General features: G+C 40.1%; 1 protein-coding gene across 5 annotated transcripts in view; it reads right to left on the bottom strand.

The window, feature by feature from the left end:
* The window catches only part of ARID1B (AT-rich interaction domain 1B), a 410,652-nt gene that overhangs the window by 78,652 nt on the left and 308,712 nt on the right, over positions 1–23,288 (bottom strand). For all 5 annotated transcript variants that reach the window (XM_070043437.1, XM_060283285.1, XM_060283284.1 and 2 more), the window contains exon 6: positions 14,684–14,773. In XM_070043437.1, coding sequence (XP_069899538.1) covers positions 14,684–14,773 — 90 coding nt within the window. The remainder of the gene's footprint in view (positions 1–14,683; positions 14,774–23,288) is intronic.

Below are 23,288 nucleotides of genomic sequence, written 5' to 3'. Positions count from 1 at the left end.
ATAAAATACATGCATAGAAGGCTTATATAAATGGATTTACTATTTTTGAGTCCTTCATTACATGTGTATGCAATCACGAACACTTGTACAACCAAACTCCAGATGAAGAGGCGCAGGCTCTATTCTGAGAGAGAAGGTAACGTAGTAATAGGACACACACACACACACACACACACACACACACACACGCACACACCATCTGTTTGAAATCACATGTGGGTTAGAGGCTGCCTCCACCATCCACTGTGTGGACTCATGGGTTCTCTTGTATGAAACAGTGAATGCACTTCCTGTCCTGGCTTCCAAGATCATTCTGAGAGTCAAATAAGAAAAACGTATGTGACTGTGCTTTTCTAAACTGAAACACACCATGAAAATGCTATACAAAGGCATTACTATTGCCTTTTTGGTGATGCTACAAGCTCTTCATTCACTGTGTGAGTTCTGATCTAAGCTATCATACTGGTAACTCAATCCACAATAATGATACACAAATCTTCTATCAGCATGCCCTAATTTTACTCTGGCATTCATGGAGCTGTGGTAAGAATAAGAGAGCATTAAAAAAAAAAAAGTAAAAGATATGATCCTTGTCCTTGAAGAATTACCATTTAGTTGAGTAGAAAATAAAACCTGGGGACTTCCCTGGTAGTCCAGTGGTTAAGACTTCGCCTTCTAATGCAAGGGGTGCAGGTTCGATCCCTGGTTGAGAAGCTAAGATCCCACATGCCTCGTGGCCAAAAAACCAAAATATAAAACAGAAGCAATATTGTAACAAATTCAATACAGACTTAAAAAAATGGTCCACATCAAAAAACAAAAATCTTGGGGAAAAAACAAAGAAAGAAAGAAAAGAAAACCTATCAACAGGGAAAAATGATAAACTAAAGTCACAGAGCAACCGAACGAGATTCCAGGCAGCATCCTCGGTGCTGAGGATGTAAACCATGAGCAAAACAGTGTCTGCCCTCGTGGACCTCACATCCTAGTGGCAGAGACGGCCATCTAATAAACAACTAAAAGTTAAGTATGAGTATAAGAAAACAGAAGTACAGGAACTCTGAGGGTATAAGAGGAGGACCCAACTTAGACTAGGGACAGTGAAATTTCCCCAAAGAAGTCCTATTTAAGCTGAGACCTTAGCTGAAGTTAGGATGCAGGTAAATCAAACTAGATCCGAATAAGACTAAGACTATGTCTGACCGGTGAAGTGGATGCCACAACGTATATTCTTGGAAGCCAAAGTTCCTGCCTTCAGCTGAATCCTAGTGGTCACTGGGCACCCTTTTGTTTGGTTAGGTCTTGTGAATGGTTGGTTTAGCATTTACAATCCCTTTCTTGAAGGCTTCCCCTAATTCTGCTGCTAAATGTAAAGAAACCACAGGAAAAGGCAGCATCACCCCTCTACAACGGCCTGCCCTCTCACCTACGGACACTGACATCCATGTCCCATCTTTATGGACTTTCCTACTTTCAAAAGGAAACCTCGTCCTTGCATCCAAGGCAGGGCCTCCACTTGATGCTCTGAATTCCGACGCTTCTCATCTCTCCAGGGATGTTCAACAGTGTCTGTTCAACAAAACTAGTCAAGGGCTCTTGACTGCTTAACAGAATGAAGCCAAACTCATCAGCCCAGCAATCAAGTCTCTTCAAAATGTGACCTGACCTATTTCCCCATCATGGCTACACGGTCATCATGGCGACCCCGCTCTGATTCGATCACTCCCACTTTTACCTCCCTGCAGGCACCAGGTTGCTTTCGACCTGTAAACATTCACACATTCACTCACTTAACCATTATTTATTGACTACCTCTCATGTTCCTGGTAATGGGCTATTCACTGATCTAATAACAACAGTTGACATTTAATGAGCAGATATTATGTGCTAATGGCTTTGTTCATTACTTGTCCTTTTAAACTTCAAAACAACTATGAAGACATTGAGGCTCACAGAGGTTAATTCGCTGAAACCACTTTCAAACTTTTTTTTTTAACCACAATCCATAGTAAAGAAATATATCGTATACCATGATTCAACGTGTATAGGTGAGTATGCACGTGTTTATATATTCACATTCAGTATTCACACACACTGTACTCTTCACAAAACAATTTCTACCCTGATTATGTGCAATGTTGTCTGATATTTTATATATTTTTCTCACTGAAAAAACACACGACTGAGCGGCGCAGTTTGGGAACAGAATGCTAGACTGTGTCCTCTACCGAACACTGGTTCACAGTGTGCCCAGAGGGCCGTCTGCCTCCACGACACTGACGTGCTCCTATCCTTCCTGGCTCTGTCTCCTGCGGCTTCCATGGCATTCCCTGGCCTTCCAGAAAAGCAGACACTTTCATATGCTGTATGTTAGCTGAGACAGAGAAGTTGTCACACTGCCATCATTTGCTGGGGTGACTATCTCCCCCCAGATTGTGAGCGCTGAGGCTTTAAACAACACACTCTCTTCGTATCTGACTCCTCAGGACCACGCAAAGTGACTGGCAGAGAACTGGAACCAAATAGTACAGGTTTTTAATGAATAAGAAAACATCTTCATTCAGAACCCATTTACTGTTACTTTGGGAAAACAGCTTAATAACTGTGATGGTCTGGCTCCTTGTTTCAGAGTGAGTATATTCAAGTAATCATTTCTGGGGAAAGGAGGACAGCTATTCAAAAAAAGAACAACTGAGGGCTTCCCTGGTGGCGCAGTGGTTAAGAATCCACCTGCCAATGCCGGGGACACGGATTCGAGCCCTGGTTCGGGAAGATCCCACATGCCGCGGAGCAACTAAGCCTGTGAGCCACAACTGCTGAGCCCGCGTGCCTAGAGCCCGTGCTCCACAAGAGAAGCCACCGCAATGAGAAGCCCGCGCACCACAATGAACAGTAGCCCCCGCTCGCCGCAACTAGACAAAGCCTGCGGGCAGCAATGAAGACCCAATGCAGCCAAAAGTAAATAAATAAAATAAATAAATTAAAAAAATAAAAAGAAAATAAGGGGAGAGATCCCCCTTCCCTCAAAAAAAGAACCACTGACAGTTAATGGCCCAGAAGCACCGTTATTTCTATCACCTAAATACCTGCCGTGTGCATTCGCTCTGCCCGTCTCCACGGTCACTGCAAATTCAAATTTTAGCTTCACCACTTATGGTTAGGTGACTTCAGGCAAGTCAGTTAACAGTGAAGCCTCAGTTTCCTTCTCTGAGAAAGGTGCATGACAACGGAGCCCACCTCATAAGAGTAAATGAGAAAACGTTATGTAAAGCGTACAGCTCAGTGCCTGCACACAGAGCAGAGGCTCAGTAAGTGACAGGTGTTATTATTCATATTATTTTTAATACAATCCACCATTTACTTCCCAGCTGAATGACTCCAAGTTTTCAAACTAGCCTCCCTTGCCAGGCTCCCCTTCAAGCCATTCACTGCGGCTAAGTCAGGAAGTGCCGCACATCCCTGGACTGCGCTGAATTCACCGAGTGATAAACGCCGCACCCTGTGGCCTCCTGGCAAATGGCTTGGTGCCTTTCCCCAGGTAGCACACAGCTCTGTGTCACTGTGCTGGCCTGCCAGCTCTGCACCTCCTCCACCAGAGCCAGTTACAGCTGATGGGTAGCGTTCCCCACTCAGCGCACTATCCAGAAACCAGTGTCCTTTCCCTGACAGCTAGTTCCAGAAATAACTGGCTGCCCATGTTACTCGGCTCAGAGGACTGAAGCTTGTCAGTTTCAGGCCACTTAACCAACAACTCTAGTACTGCTTAGCTCTGAGGGGCGGAAGACTCAGTGTACATCCTTCCCAATCCTGCAGAGTCCCCGGAGTTTGCCTATTAAGAGAGGGAGAGTGGGACTGGGGAGCAGAAGGAGCGGGGAGAAGGAAGAGAAGAAAGGTACACAGATACACAGAAATAGGTATGAGTCCTATCAAGTGCCTGAATAGACTCGATATAAAGAGCAAGGATCTCGATTTCTGTTTGTTACTGGATCACGAGCACGTATGATAATCACTAGCTTGATAAACATTTATGCAAGGATGAATCAATCCATTAGGGTTTTTTGTGGGGTTTGAAGGGAGACCAGAGTCTGAAATAAGACTTTTCTCTTTCTGGTTATAAAGGAAAACCCCCGAGACCTCGCCCAAGCATCAGGGCGTACTGCTCTTCTGCTGGGGGCTTGGCAAGGGGCCCTGGAGCTCATGTGAGACAGGCCCCATCTTGGCCAGGCTCGTTTCCACCACCTAGTAAGAGCTTTACAACTTGTCCTGAAGTTTATTGCAAAGGCACATGGGTTCACTTAGATATTTAATTACAACTTGATAATTTTTCTTTTAACTTTCTGGCTGTGCCACACAGCATGTGGGATCCTAGTTCCCTGACCAAGGATCAAACCCGCGCTCCCTACACTGGAAGCACGGAGTCTTAACCACTGGACCACCAGGGAAGTCCCCACAGTTTGATAATTTTCTGAATGCCGTTTTCCATGTATCCAATAGCTGAAGGCAGGACCTCATCTGGAGTTATTCAGTCTGCAGGTTGAGAATGGTTTTCATTAGGGTCATTCCCCTACAAATATTTATATTATTAATCAATGGAAAATTCCTAGACAAACAATCTATTCTAAATATTGCATGGCAGTATAAGTCATGTTAAGTCTAGGGAAAATGCTACTTCAATCTTTATACAGAGGCCAGTATTAAAGACTAATTAAGCCAAAGATGCTTCTCTTTTTCTTAATGTGTTTTTAAGAAAACACATTGCTATCTTGAAATCTTAGAAAACTGGCCTAACAGAGAATTGGCATTTCTAAAATGTCTATCTATGTTATTATCAGATAAGTGAGTTTTCAAGACCTTTTAAATATTTTCTTCAACACCATACTATTTGTGGTTTATTAAGTGGGTATTTTTCCACTTAATATTTTAAAAAATGCTATATGATTCTCTTATTTGAAAAAAAGAAAATTCTTAGAGAAAAGAAAAATCCACTGTGACTATCTAAACCTTAGCAGATCAAAAAAATTTTCTCAAGCAACTGATTTATGTAGTCCTTATAAACAAATCACATTTTCCATATAAGGGATGAAATGAATACAGAATGCTTCTACGCAATATGAATGAAGAAAAACTCTTCACTGCAAAGACAGAGATACAGCTTATCTTTAGAAGTACTTTAAAAATTCTCAAAAATAGAATGAAATTATACTCAGGCCTTAAGTCCTATCTGGAGGAGATGCTACACAGAAAAATACAGAGGAAAGCACCATGAATCCAAATAAGCAATGACAGGTTATCACAGCTCCACAAGGGTCACTGATGGGTTAAAGGACCATCCAATGAACATGCATCCCTAAGTTGAAGGCTGTTACAAAACTGATTTAGAAAGAAAGTCAAATAAATAATGGAGCAAACCCAGGGAGTTTCAGAAAATTAAAACTGGAAGGCATTTTAACATGGACCTGAGCCTCCAGCTGTATATCCTTTCCCTCTTGGTGCAAGACAACAAACTCTGCAATGTCATCACTGGAGACCTTGAATCCTGTTAGAAAAAGCAACGTTAAGCCCAAGGCCCAAATCATGGTTCATGCCACCCATGAAAGAGAGCACAGCACAGGAAGAGCCACCGTGCTCAGGCTACTGCAGGAGAGCACTCGGGCGCAGTACCAACTACACACAAATGGGATTCCTTCGTCAGAGGTGCCTCTTCGGCTGGCAGAGCTCCAGCGCCGTCAGGACACCCACAAAACACCCAGGGTTCCATAAGCCACCAAAAAGCCAGGCGCGTTTTGCCTTTGGCACGTGGACAATTTATCGTCATGTTGGCATCTGTTAAAAATTCACAGAACAACTGCCTTGTTTCTTCAAGGCAGTTCACTAAAAGATGTTTCTCCACATGTGTGAAATAATGGTCACACGCTGTACCACCTTAGCAGGGAGCCTCCGACTGTAAACACAGAGTGATTTCTCATCACAAATAGGTGTCAGATTCCCATTTGGAGAGAAAAATAGATTTTAAAGAATATTCTTGTTACATTTTAATATCTTCGGTGTTTATTTGCCTGCCTGCTTCTCTTCACAACATGAACTGCTCTGAGGAAGACAGAAACTAATGACCCATTCAAGGCTGTAACCCGGGCCCCCCAGTGTTCTCCCAGCTGTGCTCTCAGGTTAACTGGCAGAATCGCTCCCTCTTCCTTCCCTGCCACTACAGCGCCCTATATTCGGAGGCACAGGCAACAGCATCTAAGTTCTCCCCATCCACGCCCACAAAGCCCTCTCGGCTGCTGACATCATCCATCATCAGGAAAATGAGAGTCAGGGGAGGGACCAGACTAATTACCCAGATGGTAGATGGGGGCAAAATACCCGGCCTTCCCTTGTACAATTCTTTGGAGTTTTAGCTGCAAAAGTCCGCTTCAGTGCTGAGGGCAAAGCCAACTGCGTGTGTCACTATGTGCTGGAAGAAGCAGAGAAACCACCTTTTAAGGCTTTCGACCCAGGTCTCACCTGAGTCATCTGTGCCGGATGCTTACGCTTATTATCAACATTTGCACAGTGCTTTGCAATACATAACTTTTGGATACGAGGTTGCATTTGATCCATACAACATATCCACAGGATGCTCTGATCCCCATTTTACAAATGAGGAAGCAGAGATTTAATTAACCGTCCAAGGTCACAAAACCAGTTAGTGATAAGTCTGCACCTAAACGCAAATTTTTTGGTTCCAAACTGCCTAAAGGTTAAGATGAGGAAAAGAATGTACTGTAAGAGGCACTGGAGCTCTGACACTGAACAAGGCCACATGGTACTCACAGAGCTCTCGCTGGGAGAGAACTCCACTGGTAACCCCAGCAAGGGGTCCTGAGTACCGCCTGCCTGGGTGGGACGGTGCCCGGCCTGTGGGGCAGGCCTTTGTTCTTTGTTCTCTCAGTAAACACGGACTGGACTCAGGGACCTAACAGGTGCCAGGCTGTTCGGAGGACATGAAGGGTGAGTAAAGATGGGCAAGGGATGGGGTGGGGTGGGGGTTGAGGAGTGGGTGGGTGGCAAAAGGGTCGGAGAGGAGCTTACATGAAGATCCCAGAAGGGACTCAGTGTAGCCAGAGACTGTGAGGCAGTGGTGTGATGGGAGCGAGACCACAAAGGGAGGCTGAAAGGGATGAGAAGGGGCCTAGTAACCAAGTGCATCAGTAAAGCCTTTCTCCGAAGGCAACGGCAAGCTCTTCAAGGCTTTTATGAAGGAAATGACATGATCTCACCAGTCTTCTGGAAAGATCATTCTGGATGCAGCATGGAAGTGGAATGGACGGGAGCAAAGCTGAGACAGGAAGAGTGGTTGGGAGGTGCTGATGATGCCTCGGTGGCCTGGGCAGGGGTCGTGACAGTGAAAGCCAAGAAAGGGGGACCTGTGAGAAACAACCCAGGGGTGGAGGTCGCAGAATGGGATGACTAGTGTAGGGCAGATGGGAGAGAAAAAGACATCAAGGATGCCTTCTAGCTTTCTGGCTTGAGAAACGAGGCAGACAGCAGTCTTTCACTGAGGTCACAGACCCAAAAAGCACAGGAGAAAACATGTTTTTAGAAATAAGTGCACGCAATGCTGAATTTACCTAAGATCCAGATATTCTCAAATACTTTCACTGAAGAATAATGAGCCAATTACAAATGAGTGTTAACTATTAAAAGCAAGCTTTAACTGGCAATTAAAAAAATTACTGCACATACAAAAGTAACAAAACTTTGCTTCTTTTAAAATATTCTAAAATTGAGACTGATGATTCTTCAATGAATATAAATCGACCTTTATTGTATGTGATACTTGTTTTCTGAGCTCTTTGGTGAACAGATCTCTGGATAGTAGACTTAATAGGAATTCAACACTAACCCTAATACAATTCCTAGACTGTTATTCCCTTCATTACTGACTAGTTCGGCTTGGTCCACAATCCAGCCCAGAGGTAGAGTTCTGGGGCTGAAGAAATTAGAAACAGCTTTGTAGATATTCTCTCTTGTATAGTACCTCCCATTTGAGTTTATTTTCATCTGTCACTGATTATAAAAAAGGATCCTCAATTAAGAGCAGAGGCTAAATTAATTGCATCTGGGGGTGGGGGCAGACTATCATTAATGCCTTAACACGTTGATCTACTATGTTTACTCGACAATGCTTGAGGAAAGACATCTGTTTTCTCTTTGACAATACCCTTGTCCTGAAAGGCAGCATCTTTTTATATTTAGTATGCTCATGATATAAATGATAAGAACACTTTTATATGCAAGAACAATTAGAAAGGTAGATTAGGAGACCGCTTTCGGACAACCAGTATACCTACCCTGTGAAACATCTCAGCATCTGCAGACTGACTGTCATACTTAAAACTGAGAATCTCATAGAAAGAGCAACAAAATAATTTCTGTAGTTTGCAGAAACAGAAAAAAAAAAATCCTACTTCCAAGTCCTGAACAATTATCTCGGTGGTCTCCTTCATTTCTATACTTACTGGCTAATCTGTTCTCAACAATTGAGTTAGGTCAATTAAGAGGATCAAAAATAATTTTTAAAATTTCAAAACTGGTTTTTGGTGTAGATATCACTAGGAAATAAGCTAGTAGCATTAACATTTTTTCCCAAAGTTTTACTTATTTCCATCTAAATATTCCTGGGTTATAAAGAGCATGGCTGGCCCCTGGACAATTCACTTAGTGCAAGGCTCCAGGTGCGAGCACCCCAGCTCAGACTGACATCGGGTCTGTATGGTTGTAGAAATATGCCTGGGAAGAATGGAAGACAGAAGTGGTAGCTTTAATCTGGTGCAAGAGAGAGAAACACTCTACGCTCCAGCAAATGACCTATAATGGGAAAACTGAAAGGAGACATATCAATATGGTAAGCTTTCTTCATTTCAAAACGAGAAATATTTTGTTCTTTGGTTGTTCTGTGCTCTGAAAAGATTTGACACTTCTGAATGGCTGTGAAGGCTGAATTACTTTCTGTTGTCCAGCTCAATCTTTGCTGAACATCTATTATATAGGAGGTGCTGCTGTAGACACAGGGATGCAGAACATAAACGAGCTTCAGTTCTGGCCCTAAGAGATCAGTCTAAGCTACAGTAAGACGCTGGATTTATTTTAAGAGATCTCTTTCTTGCCCTTGGCATTAAAAAGTAAGAGAGAGACTTGCCCTCAGCAAATAGAATGTACCTAGAAATTTAATAAGGAATATTCTATTCAGATGCTGAAAGAAGCTAACATACCTCATTAAAGAGGGAATAAAATTATGCCAAGGCAGTTAACATTTGGGATTAATAACGGAATAAAAATATATAAGAATAATGAAGACATATTCTATTCAATCAATCTACATAGAATATGTAAGTTTGAAACCTTATACTTTTGAAGTACACAGATTCTGATTCACCTTCTCATGGTAGCACACAAAAAGAACATCTAAATGCCTGAGCTCACCCCATCTGCTACACACTTTTTCTGGATAATGGCACTGTTTGTATTTATCAAACTGGAGCTACTGATAAATATCACTGTGAATATCAGATTCCAAAGATGAGGATTCTGTGATTCACTTGACGTACAGCTGTCAAGGACTAAGTTTGGCTGGATTAAATACTTGAGATATGTGAAACGGCAAAATTTTGTTATTTTTTTCCTTGTCCTGCAACTATAGAGTAGATACACAACTTGTCTAGCTTGTCTAATTTGGGCACCACTGATACAGTAACAGTTGATTCTCAATTAGCTACAGGAAGCCTGTATACTTTGACTGCTACTCTGTTTAAACAGTTGAGAGGAAGAAAAGGCTGTCATGTGGCTGGACAAGAATAAAGGTTGGGGGTTGGGGAACTCAGTAATTCTGGAAGATTTCACCCAGGATGCCCTCCGTACAGATCTGACGGTCACGGAATGGTGCCAAAGAAGTACCTCCAGTGATAGAATACATTTTCTAGCACATCACGGTCCGGTAGCAGCATCAGTTCTGCTTGCAATCCATGTCCAAAAGGGAAAGTTCTTAGCGGTTCTGCTTTCAGCATATCTCAAGGACTAATTAAATCCTCATTACTACCTTCTAATTATTCAAATACTATGGGATTACACTAAGGAAGTCCCTGCTGGCGCACTAGATGAAAAGGGTTAAATAACCTATGTTGATTTTGAGAATCCAGATCTAGTTCAGACCTTCAGAAAACCACTAGCATTAAAATGAATATTTAACTAGACACCACTGTGAAAATTAAAAGGGAATTCAATTAAAAGCTTTTCAAAACATTAATTCTGAACCTCTCTACATCTGTCCAAATAAATAAGCCTTCTTGAAACATTTTCACCTAATTGCTAATCCAATAAACTAGAAGGGCATTTGCTAGTTTCATGAAGCTTAACATTTTACAGGGGTTAAAAATGTGATCATTTTGATGTTAATAATAATTATGCTTATTTACCTACTCAGACAATCATTCCACACTCCCTCCAAGTCCTCTTGGAAAACAGGACAACCCACTAATAAGCCATTTCCTATTGCTCTTTTCAAATTTTAAGATATATATGCTAAAGAATAAGAAGGATAAAGCTAATCTAAACATGTTAGCTACAATTTTCTTGTAAAACGTATTTCAGTATTTTAGGGTTATCCTAACTGTTCCTCCATTGCCTTAGTTCATATAATTCACAGTACTGTATTTGATTTTCTGCGTGAGATGCTTTAATAGCAATTCTGTATGTTGTTACATGAGGTCTACAGAGAAAAGATGTGGTTTAAAATAAAAACCAATGGCAAATGTGTTACAGAACACTAAACTGACGTTTTAAAAAAAAAGCAAGCCAAAACTTATATCAGTAATGAAGAAGTTAAAACCGAAGAATCTGAACTAATTTTCTTTATTCAGTTAGTAAGAAGCACCACGTAATACGCAAAAAGGAGAGAACTAAATCAAGTTTTATAGTGGAAAGTGCATGAAACGTAGTGACAATACTACAGAAGAATAAAGCGGCCAGTAAACATCCCAAGTGTCTCCCTCCCTTTTGTAACTTATGAAGGGCATATCCACGTATACCTTCATAGATGGAGAAGAGAAAACTACAGGAATTCAGTTATTTTCACCTACGTACAACGTGGGGAAATGAATTTGTGACTGATGTCCTTTGACACACTCGACACCAGAACCACCAGGTGAAGAGGGTATTGAGCTGAAGAGGGGGGTGGGCACTGCAGGGCCTGGGATCTGGACAGGGCACGGACTCTGCGCTCAACTTCGGGGAGACGGCATGGCCTTGCTGTTGTCAGTGCTCTTCAGACCCCAGGACAGCCTCCGATTCGCAAACTTCTCCTAAACAGGGTATGTAGTTTATTAATAAATGTTCTTCCTGAATGGGGATACAAAGACCAAACACAAAGGAATGACAGCAGAGCAAGAGATCAGCTTCTTGGGCCTGCAGGAACCTAGCTCCAGGGCAGTTTGTTAGCACTGCTGTCCCCCACGAGGACTTTGGAGACGACCCAGAAAACTGCACCTCCAAAGGAAAGTAGGCTGCATCTCCTGTTCTGTGCAGCTGTCTCTGGGCAAGTGTGTTTCTAGATTCTCTGCCATTAAAGAAAATCTATCTCCTGTGGGTACATTAAAGAAGATGTGTATAATTGTGGAATCTTACTCTCTTATAATCTTACTTGTTAAAACAAAGTAAGTGTAAAAGGAAGTGTTTAACTTGGTTATTTTAGCACTCAGCAGTACAGAAGCTATGTTCTTATCTTGTCTATCAAGGTCCATGGTTTCTGAGAAAGAATATATTTTTTAAAATAAGATGCTAACTCACCAATGTATCTTTTTTCCTCTCTGCTTCTTTCATTACTTCCTTAAATAAGGGGAGGGGGCAGATATACAAACTGTAAAGGTATAAATGAAGTTAAATTACTTTTCAATACATGGGAATCAACACTGGGGAATTTTCTAGCAACAGTTTTCTTAGATTTATTTTGCACTATATATACTGTTGGTACATACCAAATGATGGTAAAACGAGGAAAAGGTTTTCATTATCGTATCAAATCATTAAAATGTGTCATTTGCCATTAAAATATCTGATCAAGTGCATTAGGCAGGAACTAACGTTTCTTCCTAGATTTTAACAAATAACGAAGCCATTTTTTAAAAAAGTACTTGCTACCCAATTTTAGAGGAAATTTAACTCACGCATGGCAACGTATCATCCAACAGTCATTTTAAAATAAGTTTTCCTTCTCAGGGGTTGTCCAACCAACAAAAGGCGCACAAGGGATGCACATGGTGCAGGCAGCACAGTCTCAGGGGAAGTTTGAGGAATACGTTCATAAAAATCAATTCAGATCTCGCAAATCATAAAACTCATTTTTGCTATTTGAAGGAAATGGTCATTATATTAGCCAGATTGTTATGTATCCACTATAGTTACCAAAAACGCACTATACATAAGAGGGGGGAAAAACCCCAAACATATCAACATAGTGGTTTCCATACAGTGACACCAGAGGAACATCCTCAATTTTGCCTTGCAAATGTATGAAGTTAAAAGTTTGATTTAACTACATTTCTTGTCATCTCGTCCTTCATATTTGGTTTTCTACATTTTAAAATTCCTGAAACATTTATCAGGAGGAAGGGGTTGGAAAGACACTGGAGGATGGGGAGGGGGGGGTTCTCTTTTTTAGTTCTTAGCAGTAAAGGTTAGAACTGTAGGGCTTCCAAATAAGGTATCTCTTATCTTTTGATCCTTGCAAAATTAGCAGAATTCTCGCAGTAGGAATGATGTTTCAGGGATATGGTGAAGATTAAATAACAAAAATCTTCATTTTAGCCCTGGGTCTGGCCTGAGTGGGCTTTCAGTGTAGGATAATTTCTTTTATCCTTTTTTCTTCACTTCCTTGACCGAGCCACACAAGGTAGGTACAACCCACGGCCAAGAAAAGGAGTTTGGGGAGAATTCCCCCTGGCTTGGCGTTAGTGCTCTCTCCATGAACGTCTGTAATGTCTTCTAGACAACCAGAGCCATATGAGGAGTTAACACAGAACAAGCAATTGATAGAGAGGATGTGAGATGCAAGACTGATTTACAGGAGGCCACAGTGGAAAGTTCAGAGAAACAAATACACACATCACACAACTATGAAAACATATTATAGCATCGTTATAAGGCAGGGGCTGCCCAAGTGCGGTCCTCAGGTCAGCAGCGTCAGCAACACCTGGGAACTTGTCAGGAGTGCAGACTGTGAGCCTCCACACCTCAGACCTACTGAATCAGACACCTGCGGGTGTGGCCTAGCAATCTAGTGTGACAAGTTCTCCAGATGATTCTTGTGCACCCTAAGGTTTAAAAACCATGAACTACTCCATTATTAAGACATATTGTAGTATTTTGATAAGGGAATTAAAGTATTAATTATACATTATAATAAAAAAGTTAAATATGTAAAGGTATTAGAAATTGAAATTTCATTTTATTCTTACTAAACATTCATTTTAACGTGAATGATAGATAGATAAGGCTAATTCATCTTTTCACTGGTATTACTTTCTAAATAACACATTGCTGAGTTTTTAATATGTAAAATAACTGAAACTTTATACTTATAATTCTAATTAGAAACAAATCATCGTCTTTACAATCCATACAGTAATAATTATAAACACTGGGGGTCAGGAGCCTTTAAGTATCGGCTACCAAGCCAGCAGTTTCTGTCTTCTGGGCGGGTGTGAAAGAGGAAGGGGAGTGAAGGAAAGTGGCGTCTCCATGGGGTGGGGCAGATGAGCCTTGACCCACAGGCAGTGGGAAGCGATTTGGCAAAGCACTAGACGGTGCAGCAGGCTTATAAGGCCCAGTCTATGCTAATCTGGATTAAAATCACCACCTCCACCATCAACAAAAGTAGCTTTACTTCTGAAGGGGAGAGAGAAGAGAGAAGCAAACAAAGGGAGGCCTAAGGCTTCAATCAAGGCAATAACACGGGGGTCAGCATGCAGAACTGAGTGAAAGGTCAGAGAGTTTGCAGATGTGGGACAACCTGATTGTCCAAGGGCTTCAGGAATAGCTCACATTCTTTTCTCTGGCTCTGGCACTAACCTGCTTCTGAGGATGGGAAGGTCACACAGAACCTCTGCGGTCCTCATATTCTTTATTCATAAATTGAGGTGAACAGACTCTATAATCTTTCAGGTCAGCTCCAGTTCTAAGATCCTATAATTCTACAGTACAAGGTCTTACTCTGTGTTTAAAATTTTACTGTTAAGTATCATGGGACAAGTAACTGATCCAACCCGCCAAACAGACACACATACTCAACAATACTTTTTTACCTCTTTAGGACCAATATCCCAATTGAATCATTAATAGTCATTTTTACACAGCTAGATCAAATATCAGACTATAGTCACGTATGAAGTATACTTCATGGTTCTATGTGGACATATATATTCTTTGGGTCTTGAACTGCACTTTGGTAAAACCACCCCATCTGCAAGAAAGCATCCTTCTTTTCAGTATTTATTGGTACATGTAGGTTCTTATTTATTACTTTCATCTGATAAGGAAACATAATATCCTTTGAAAAATTATTTGTAAGGAGGTGCATAGGTAAGCAAATTCATATAAGCCTTATATACTCAAAACGCAAAGGTATGTAAGATATGAATCGAAGACCAACCTCTTTCCTGTGGCATTGGTGACTGGCTCAAGGCAGGATGAGAACTGGATTCTGACTGGCTCCCAGGTGGCTGAGGAGGCATCTGACTGCCTGTAAAACACAGGAGGGGAAGTGGGGATAGAGAACCCTCTGCATTAACGTTGCAATTGTGCAAAACCAAGACACGGTTAAATTTAATCTTCATGTTCACAAAAGTATGGCTTCACAAAGAAAATTATATAGCTCGAAGAGTGATATTTTTACACATTTTTGGTAAAACAATGAGGAAACAGGCATAAACATATTTATCGAATTACCTCCTGAAAAGTTCAGTTTCTTACTGTATGAGTCCCCAAATTCACAGACAAATCAATCTGTAGCTGAAATCTCCTGACACACACTTCGACAATGCATTTAACAAAATCCAAGACTGATGAATTAAACTCATCCTCCTGAGTTTAGACTAGTCTCTAAGTGGAAAGGCATGAATAGTGGCCAACAATTTTTCATTGGTAATATTTATTCAATATAGTAATATCAAGCGACTTCTAAAAAATCTTTATAAGTCAGAGATTTAACAAAAACGTAGAGGAAAATCTCAATTAAAAAACACACTACTATAAAATATAGTGTACATTATCACTAAAGAAGAAATATTATTCTGTATCTCTTTTGATCTTTATTGCCAATAAAGCAATATTTACCATCTATTTGATTTCCATTTATTTAATTTTTGCTGTTTGTCTTTTCAAATTATAATGTAAGCTCCTCGAGCCAGGAATCATGCCTTTTACTCCTTTAATCCCTCCATTAGCATAACAAATATTTAATAAATCTTTGTTATTGAATGGTCCTTAATCTGAGAATATGAATTAAAGCAAAAGATATTTACTATCTTATTAATTAAAGAGAGACAGTGAATCATGTGAAGGCTAGAGACAGGATTTTGAAATTTAAGAATCATCAGAGCCACCTGACAATCTCAACTCACTTTCTGCCTCAGAAGTTTAGATACATTTCTGAGACTAAAAGTATTATAGAATAAAAACGGCAGTTGAATTTAGCATAATCCTCAAAGCACTGTTTAACCATTCATTTACTCTTGGACACCTGTAGTAAATTAGTATTAGTACCAAATAAATAACTATAAAGTAAAAAACACCTACATTCTGGGTGACAGCTTGAAGGGTAAACACTGCCATCAACATGGCTACAGATACACAAAGCATATGAGGACCATGCTATTTTTATCTTCTAACCTCCCCCTTTGCTAAAATAGATTGGAAAGACAGAAATACACACACACATATACATACATATCCATATATACCTGCATATATATATATCCCTACATAGCCCTCTGGTACAGTAGTCTGTGATCATGCTAGATCAGGTGAACTGCTCTGACACCATAGGACCCACTTCTTGCATAGTTCTGTATATTGCTAAGAGGAATCACAGTTATTGAGTAGAGAGGGAAATTAATGTACTGAAGATTACCACCAATTCACCTCAGCAAAGGTTGTGATGCAGAGCCTGGTGTTTTACACAAAAAACAACCCCTTCTTGTGTTTTTACCTGATGGCGTATCTATTAGGCCAGGCAGCCTGAGTACAGACCAGGAAAAGAATAGTCTCTGAGGACCACCCCTCATTAACTGACTCTAATAACAGCTGTATCTGTGACAGCCAGAGAGGCAGGAAGATGATTTTCTATCTAGATAATAGGTATAAAGAGTTGTTAAAATACAACTATAAAAAATTCTCAAACTGTTTTTGGGAGTTTAGTTTCTCACTTTTAGAAAATAATGTAAAACTTATGAATGTACTTGAATGCTGCTGGGTACAACTGCCACTTTCATTCTCAGATAAAGTGAAAATCAAGAGCTGAATTTATAGACACTGAAAAATGTGCTGTGAAACCAGCAGGAGTTAGAGCCACAACTAGATGATAAAAGACCTAGACAGACAGCAAAGAATTTGTTTACCCATTCATCATTTACTCTTGGACAGCTGTAATAAATTAGTATTAGTACCAAATAATTAAATATAAAGTAAAAAACACTTACATTTTGGGTGAAAACAACTTCAAGGGTAAACACTGCCATCAGCTTGGCTACAGATAACAAAAGTTGCTGTGTGTCCACTCAGGGTCATGTGGTTCCTATGAAATACCCTAAGGCCCCCAAGCTCCAGTCCATTTAGAAACTTAAAGCACTCTGCAGCCAAATACTGACTTTCTAAAATGTCACTGGGGAATCAGCTGCAGTAAGACAGCAAGCGCTTACATTATAAAGATTGTTTCTGCATGACAGACTGGATTCATAGACTCATGACAGTAAAAACAAACAGTAATTCTACGTTAATACTGGACACCACTACTTACACTATGCACGCCCCAGGCACTGCTCTTATATACAATATTTCAAATAAAAATAAAAAAGGCTGTAAGAACTCTCATGAATTCATAAAATACTTCCATATCCAAGCAGCACTACTGGTTGTCTGGTGCAATTCTAAGAGAGATATCTCTAAAGCAATGAGCTATCTACTCATTTACTAAATCCACCCTTTAAAGAAACAAACAAGAGCCTTTTCATGGTAAAGCCAGACTTGCCCAAACTGTTTAAAATTCTCCATTTGCTTCCAACCCCTATCGTTCCATCAGTAGCTGCATAGTTACTAAGAAATAACTTCATCCACCATTAGCACAGGTATAAGCACCGTCACAGCAGATGATGAATCAGAAAGCATGTCTGAGAAACATAATATAGAATACTCATTTCTGTCCACTGTCCATATAAAGAAGAAAATGTAGAGCCCTTTGAACCAACTGAATTGACTGAACACCTCCAAAACCATGGATTTTTATGATACATGTTTGACGTAAGTAAAACCTCTTGGTAATTATTTTAAAAGAGAATGTTGCCATATATAGTAAATAAACCAAATTCACAAGAAGGCTTTAACATTAAAACTGAGTTTTTAAAGAAAGCCCCGGGCTTCCCTGGTGGCGCAGTGGTAGAGAGTCCACCTGCCGATGCAGGGGACAGGGGTTCGTGCCCCGATCCGGGAAGATCCCACATGCCGCCGAGCGGCTGGGCCCGTGAGCCACGGCCGCTGAGCCTGCAAGTCCGGAGCCTGTGCTCCACAACGGAAGAGGCCACAGCAGTGAGAGGCCCGTGTATTGCAAAAAATAAAAAAATAAAGAAAGCCCCATTTTCCCCTTAGTCTGTGTCTATAACGATGTAAGCATAATGGGGGGAAAAGACTGGAAAACAACTATCCTGTGAGATAGAATAAATTCCACCACTTCACACTGATGTATTCATTCTTCAGTGACTATGTACACAATATTGTCCTAAATTTTGGTGCAACAAACAAAAAAATGAAACATCAATAAGTCACCTGAATTTCTACTTTTGCTGACTTAATACTGTAAGCACAAGTCTATACTATAATTTTTTACAAAAAAGCTCTATGTTTAATGAATTTTAGACTCAGAGAAAAGTTATAAAGCTATACAAGGAGCTGCCTTATATTCCTTAATCCACCTCCCCTGTGTTCATATCTTATAGAACCTTTATATAATTATCAAGAGGAACAAGATGGTACAAGATGATTAATTAAAGATATTTGAATTTCACCAATTTTTCCACTTAACGTCTCTTTTTCCATTCTAGGGTCTCATATCGCATTTAGTTGTTATTTCTCCCTAGTCTCCTTCAGTCTAATCAGTCTTTCCTTATATTTTATGACCTTGATGCTTTTGAAGAGTGCTGACCAGTCATTTTGTAGAATGTTCTTCAATTTGGCTTAGTCTGTTATTGGGTCATGATTGAAACTAGGTAGCGCACTTTGGTACCACAAAAGTGTCACGCCCTTCCCAGTTCATTCTACCAAGGGGTTCATGACATTGATGTTTCATTGTGGTAACCTTTACCTTGATTACTAGGCAAAGCTGTTGTCCACCAAGCTCCAATAAAAAGTTACTATTCTGCCCTTGGTAATTGATAAGTATCTTAGGAGGTATTTGAGACTATGCAAATCCTGTGTCTCCTCAAACCTGCATCCACTAATTTTAGCATCCATTAGAGAATCTTGTCTGCAACATTTATTACAGTGGTGTTTGCTAACAGCGATTCTTTATTTCCCTCTTTCCTTCCACATTTGTTAATGGGAATCTATTACAAGGAAGAACTATCTCTTCTTCTCTACTTGTTTATGTATTTATTAGACTGTTGGTATCCAGACTCAGTGTGGTAGACACACTACAGAATGACTTCCAATGAGTCACACTCTTCTGTAATCTCCACCTCTTCACTGAGGGCAGAACCTGTGACTTGGCTTCTAGCCAAAGAATATAACAAAAGCGATGGGCTATCATTCCTAAAATTATTTTATATGGCAAAGTTAAAGCGATTTTACAGATGTAATTAAAGTCCCTAACCGGTTGACTCTGAAAAAATCAAAAGGGAGATAGCCCTGTGTAGGCCTGATGTTAAAAGAGGACTTAGGGCTTCTCTGAGCTGAAGGAGGCTCCTGATGGCCTTGAAGAAGTAAGCTTCTGTGATGTGAACTGGGCCACATGGCAAGGACAGGCAGCCTCTGGAACCTGAGGGCCTCACTTCTACAACCACTGGAAATGAATTCTTCTAACAATCTGAATGAGATTGGAAGCAGACTATTCCCTAGTTGAGCCTCCAGATGAAAACGAGACCATCCAACACCCTGACTACAGCCTTGTGACCCTGAGAAGAGGACCCAGTGAGGCTGCGCCTGGACTCCTGGCTAGAGAAAATGTGAGATAATAAACGTGTGCTGTTCTAAGCTGCAAAACTTGTGATAATTCGTCACACAGACAGAAAACTCACACACTTGTGGATTAAAATCCAAACTTGCCATTATTTTGTTGCTCAAATTGTTCCAAATTCTTATTTTATTTTGTTCAAATCCTTATTTTTGGAATCACAAGATTTTCCAGGCTCATCTCTTTTATCGGAAGATGGTGTTCAGAGACTAAGATCTGGGCGTTGGGTCTGCATTATTCCCGGGGACTTACTGCTTCTAGGCCCTCTCAGTGAACACAGGTAGGAAATGTGTATGTACACTAATGCATACATATATACTCTGTATCTCAGCATTTATGTGTGTATGTAATCATGAGTTTATGCAAATACCTCTAACTCCAATCCAAAACTAGAGGGTACATTTTACCCTTCTCCCTGTCCTTATTTATAAGTTCTTTCTCCAACATTAAGAAAAGCAGTTCTCATTATCTAAATCAATTTACATATTGTTCAGTTCTGTTCTATACACAAAGGAATTTCAGAATTACTAGACTATATCCTTATGAAAAACACCGAGTCATTTGTTAGGGCTTGTATTTCATTTTGAGTTCCCTTCGCATACTGATTGGTTTTAACTGTTTTCAAATTTAGGGGGTATGTGAAATACTTTTATGGCTCTAAGAGTCAGAGCTACACAAAAAGACATATGCCCAGGAGTCACTCCCTCCTCGTCCCTGCTACCTTCTTCCCATTTCTCCTTCTTCCCACCCCTTTTCCCATCTGCCCTCTATAAATAACCGGCCCCTTTAGTTTTTGGTTTATCTTTATCTTTCACATATTTTTTTTTGCATAAATGAGAAGATAGCTGTATATTCCCTTATAGTATCTTCTTCCTTATGTGAAAAGTTGCATATCCTAGGTTATCTTTCAAGCTTTGCTTTTTCAGTTAACAGCATGTCCCGAGAGTACTTCCTATCAATTTATATCATTTTCCTTATTTAAAAAATAGGTACATAGCTCTCCTTTTTGTGAGTGTTCCATAGTTTACTCAACCACTTTCCTATGTATAGGCATTTAGGTTGTTTCCAGTCTTTTGCATATGCATTTCTGTACTGTTGGAGGCCTATCTTTAGGGTAAATTCCTTGTAGAGGGATCGCTGGGTCAAGAGGTTCTGTATTTTCAAATTTCCCTCTATGACGCTTTAATTGTTTTGCTGTTTGCTGGTCTGTGAAATATTTCTATGGTTCGAAGAGTCAGTTATATAAAAAGACATATGTACTTACGTACAAAAAGACTTACATTCTCACCAGCAATGTCTGAAGGGCCTGTCTCTCCATAACTTCGCTAACAATATGCTGTCATTTAAAAAATGTCTGCCAGTCTTTATGTGAGAAATGGTATCTGTGATTTTTGAATCTGCATTTCTCTAATTCTGAGTCTGACCACTTTTTCATGTTTGGGGGCTATTTTTATATTTTGTGAATCTGTTGTTCCTGTCATGCCCCCATTTTTCTACCTGGGTTTTTAGTCCTTTGTCCTGAAATTTTTAATAGTTCTTTATATATCAGGGATGTTAGCCCTTTGTCTGCGGTATAAGTTGTGAATATTGTCTCCAAGTCTGTCAGCTGTCTTTTGTTTATGGTATATTTTATAATGGGATTTTTAAAAAGGTAATCAAAGTCATCCTTTTTTTTTTTTTAATAATTTATGTCCCTCCTCTTTTTTTAAAAATTAATTTATTTAACTTTGGCTGCACTGGGTCTTCGTTGCTGCATGTGGGCTTTCGCTAGTTGCGGCAAGCAGGGGCTACTCTTCGTTGCAGGGCACGGGCTTCTCATTGCGGCGGCTTCTCTTGTTGTGGAGCACGGGCTCTAGGCACGTGGGCTCAGCAGTTGTAACTCATGGGCTTAGTTGCTCCACGGCATGTGGGATCTTCCCGGACCAGGGCTCGAACCCGCGTCCCCTGCATTGGCAGGCGGATTCTTAACCATTGCGCCACGAGGGAAGTGCCTCATCCATTTTTATTTTTATTGTCTTTGGGTTCTAAGTCATAGTGAGAAAGCTTTTCTCTGCGCCAAAGTTAAAGAGGAACTCAGTTTTTTTCACGTACACATGTGTTTTCATCTTAATATACTGGGAACTTTTTTGTTTGTGTGGTAAGAGATATGGATCTAATTTTATCTTTTGTGATGAGAACCTTTTAAAGTCTACTCTTACAGCATGTTTTAATGTCTAGTGAGGCTGGTCCTCCCCCAACTGCCATCCCTGCTTTTCCTTTTTCAATGTTTTTTTAGCATGTTTGTTTTTTCTATCTGAAGTTTAGTATCAACCTATCTAACTATATAAAATAACTTGTTGATATGTTTACTGGGATTACACCAATATTATAAATTAACAGAAGGAGAACTGATGACTGTTGGGTTCATCGTATTCAACAACAGGAGATGGCTTTCATTTGTTCAAGTCTTCTTTAGTTTCTTTCAGGTACAAAGAAGTTTTGCAGCACATTTTATGTTAAATTTATTCCTGTGCATTTCACCTTCTTTGTTGCTATTACAAATAGGATTTTTTTTTCCTACCAGTAGGTCTTCTGTTTATTGCTTGTGTATAGGCTACTGCTTTTTGTATGTTAACTTTATATCCTGCTACTGCACTGAATTCTTTAATAGTTTGAGTAAATTTATCATTGATTCTCTGGGGTTTTCTAGGTTTACTATTGTATCATCTGTATAGAGGACAGTTTTACTTCTTCTATGCTCATTCTTATGCCTTTGAGTTCTCTTGTCTAACTGCACTGGCTAATGTCTCTAGAACACTGTTGAATAGCTGTGGAAACAGTGGTCATCGTTGCCTTGTTTCTATCTTAGTGCAAATGTCTCTAATGATTCCCCTCACTACATAAGATATTGGCTTTACAACTAAGGCATGTGCATTTTACCATGTTGAGAAAGTGTCTTTCAATTGCTATTTCCTTGAGTGTTTTTTATCATGATTGGGTATTGAATTTTATTAAAGGAAATAATATTTTTCTTTATATTTGTTTATATGGCATATCATATTAATGGAGTTGTTAATACTGAACCAATCTTACATTCCTGGAATAAATCTCATTTAGTCATGGGGCATTATTTTCCTAATGTACTACTGTATTTTCTTTGCTAATATTTTCCTTAGAATTTTAACACTAGGATAGGGTTTGAGCGAAATTATTCTAATTAAAAATAGCTTTTAAGAACTGAATCAAGATAATCATCAATTAAACAATTTTATGAACAAAACATTACCATTTTAGTATGTAACAAATTGGGAGAACAGGCTAATATGTATAATTTTGGTAAATTAGCACACATCTAGTAATGTGTAACTTACAGTGGATGGAATGAGACATGAATATATTACAGGTTCATATACTTCATAGACCAAGATGGTGGGGCAGTCAGTACTCACAAGTGCTAAGTTCTATTTCTTACAGGCAACACAGTCTTGACAATCCCCACACAGTTCTTATTTTACTTCTCTGTATTGTTTGTCTCATCTCACCAGAATGTAAATTCCACGAGTATGGAGAATTCTATTTTTTCCCTACTACATCCCCTGAACCAGACATACAGTAAGCATTCAATAAATATTTGTTGGGCTTCCCTGGTGGCGCAGTGGTTGAGAGTCCGCCTGCCAATGCAGGGGACACGGGTTCGTGCCCCAGGCCGGGAGGATCCCACATGTCGCGGAGCGGCTGGGCCCGTGAGCCATGGCTGCTGAGCCTGCGCGTCCGGAGCCTGTGCTCCGTGATGGGAGAGGCCGCGACAGTGAGAGGCTCACGTACCGCAAAAACAAAA

This window comes from Globicephala melas, chromosome 14 (assembly GCF_963455315.2).
Source record: "Globicephala melas chromosome 14, mGloMel1.2, whole genome shotgun sequence".
Classification (NCBI taxonomy): Eukaryota; Metazoa; Chordata; class Mammalia; order Artiodactyla; family Delphinidae; genus Globicephala; species Globicephala melas.
This window is presented reverse-complemented; position numbering and strand designations above follow the sequence as displayed.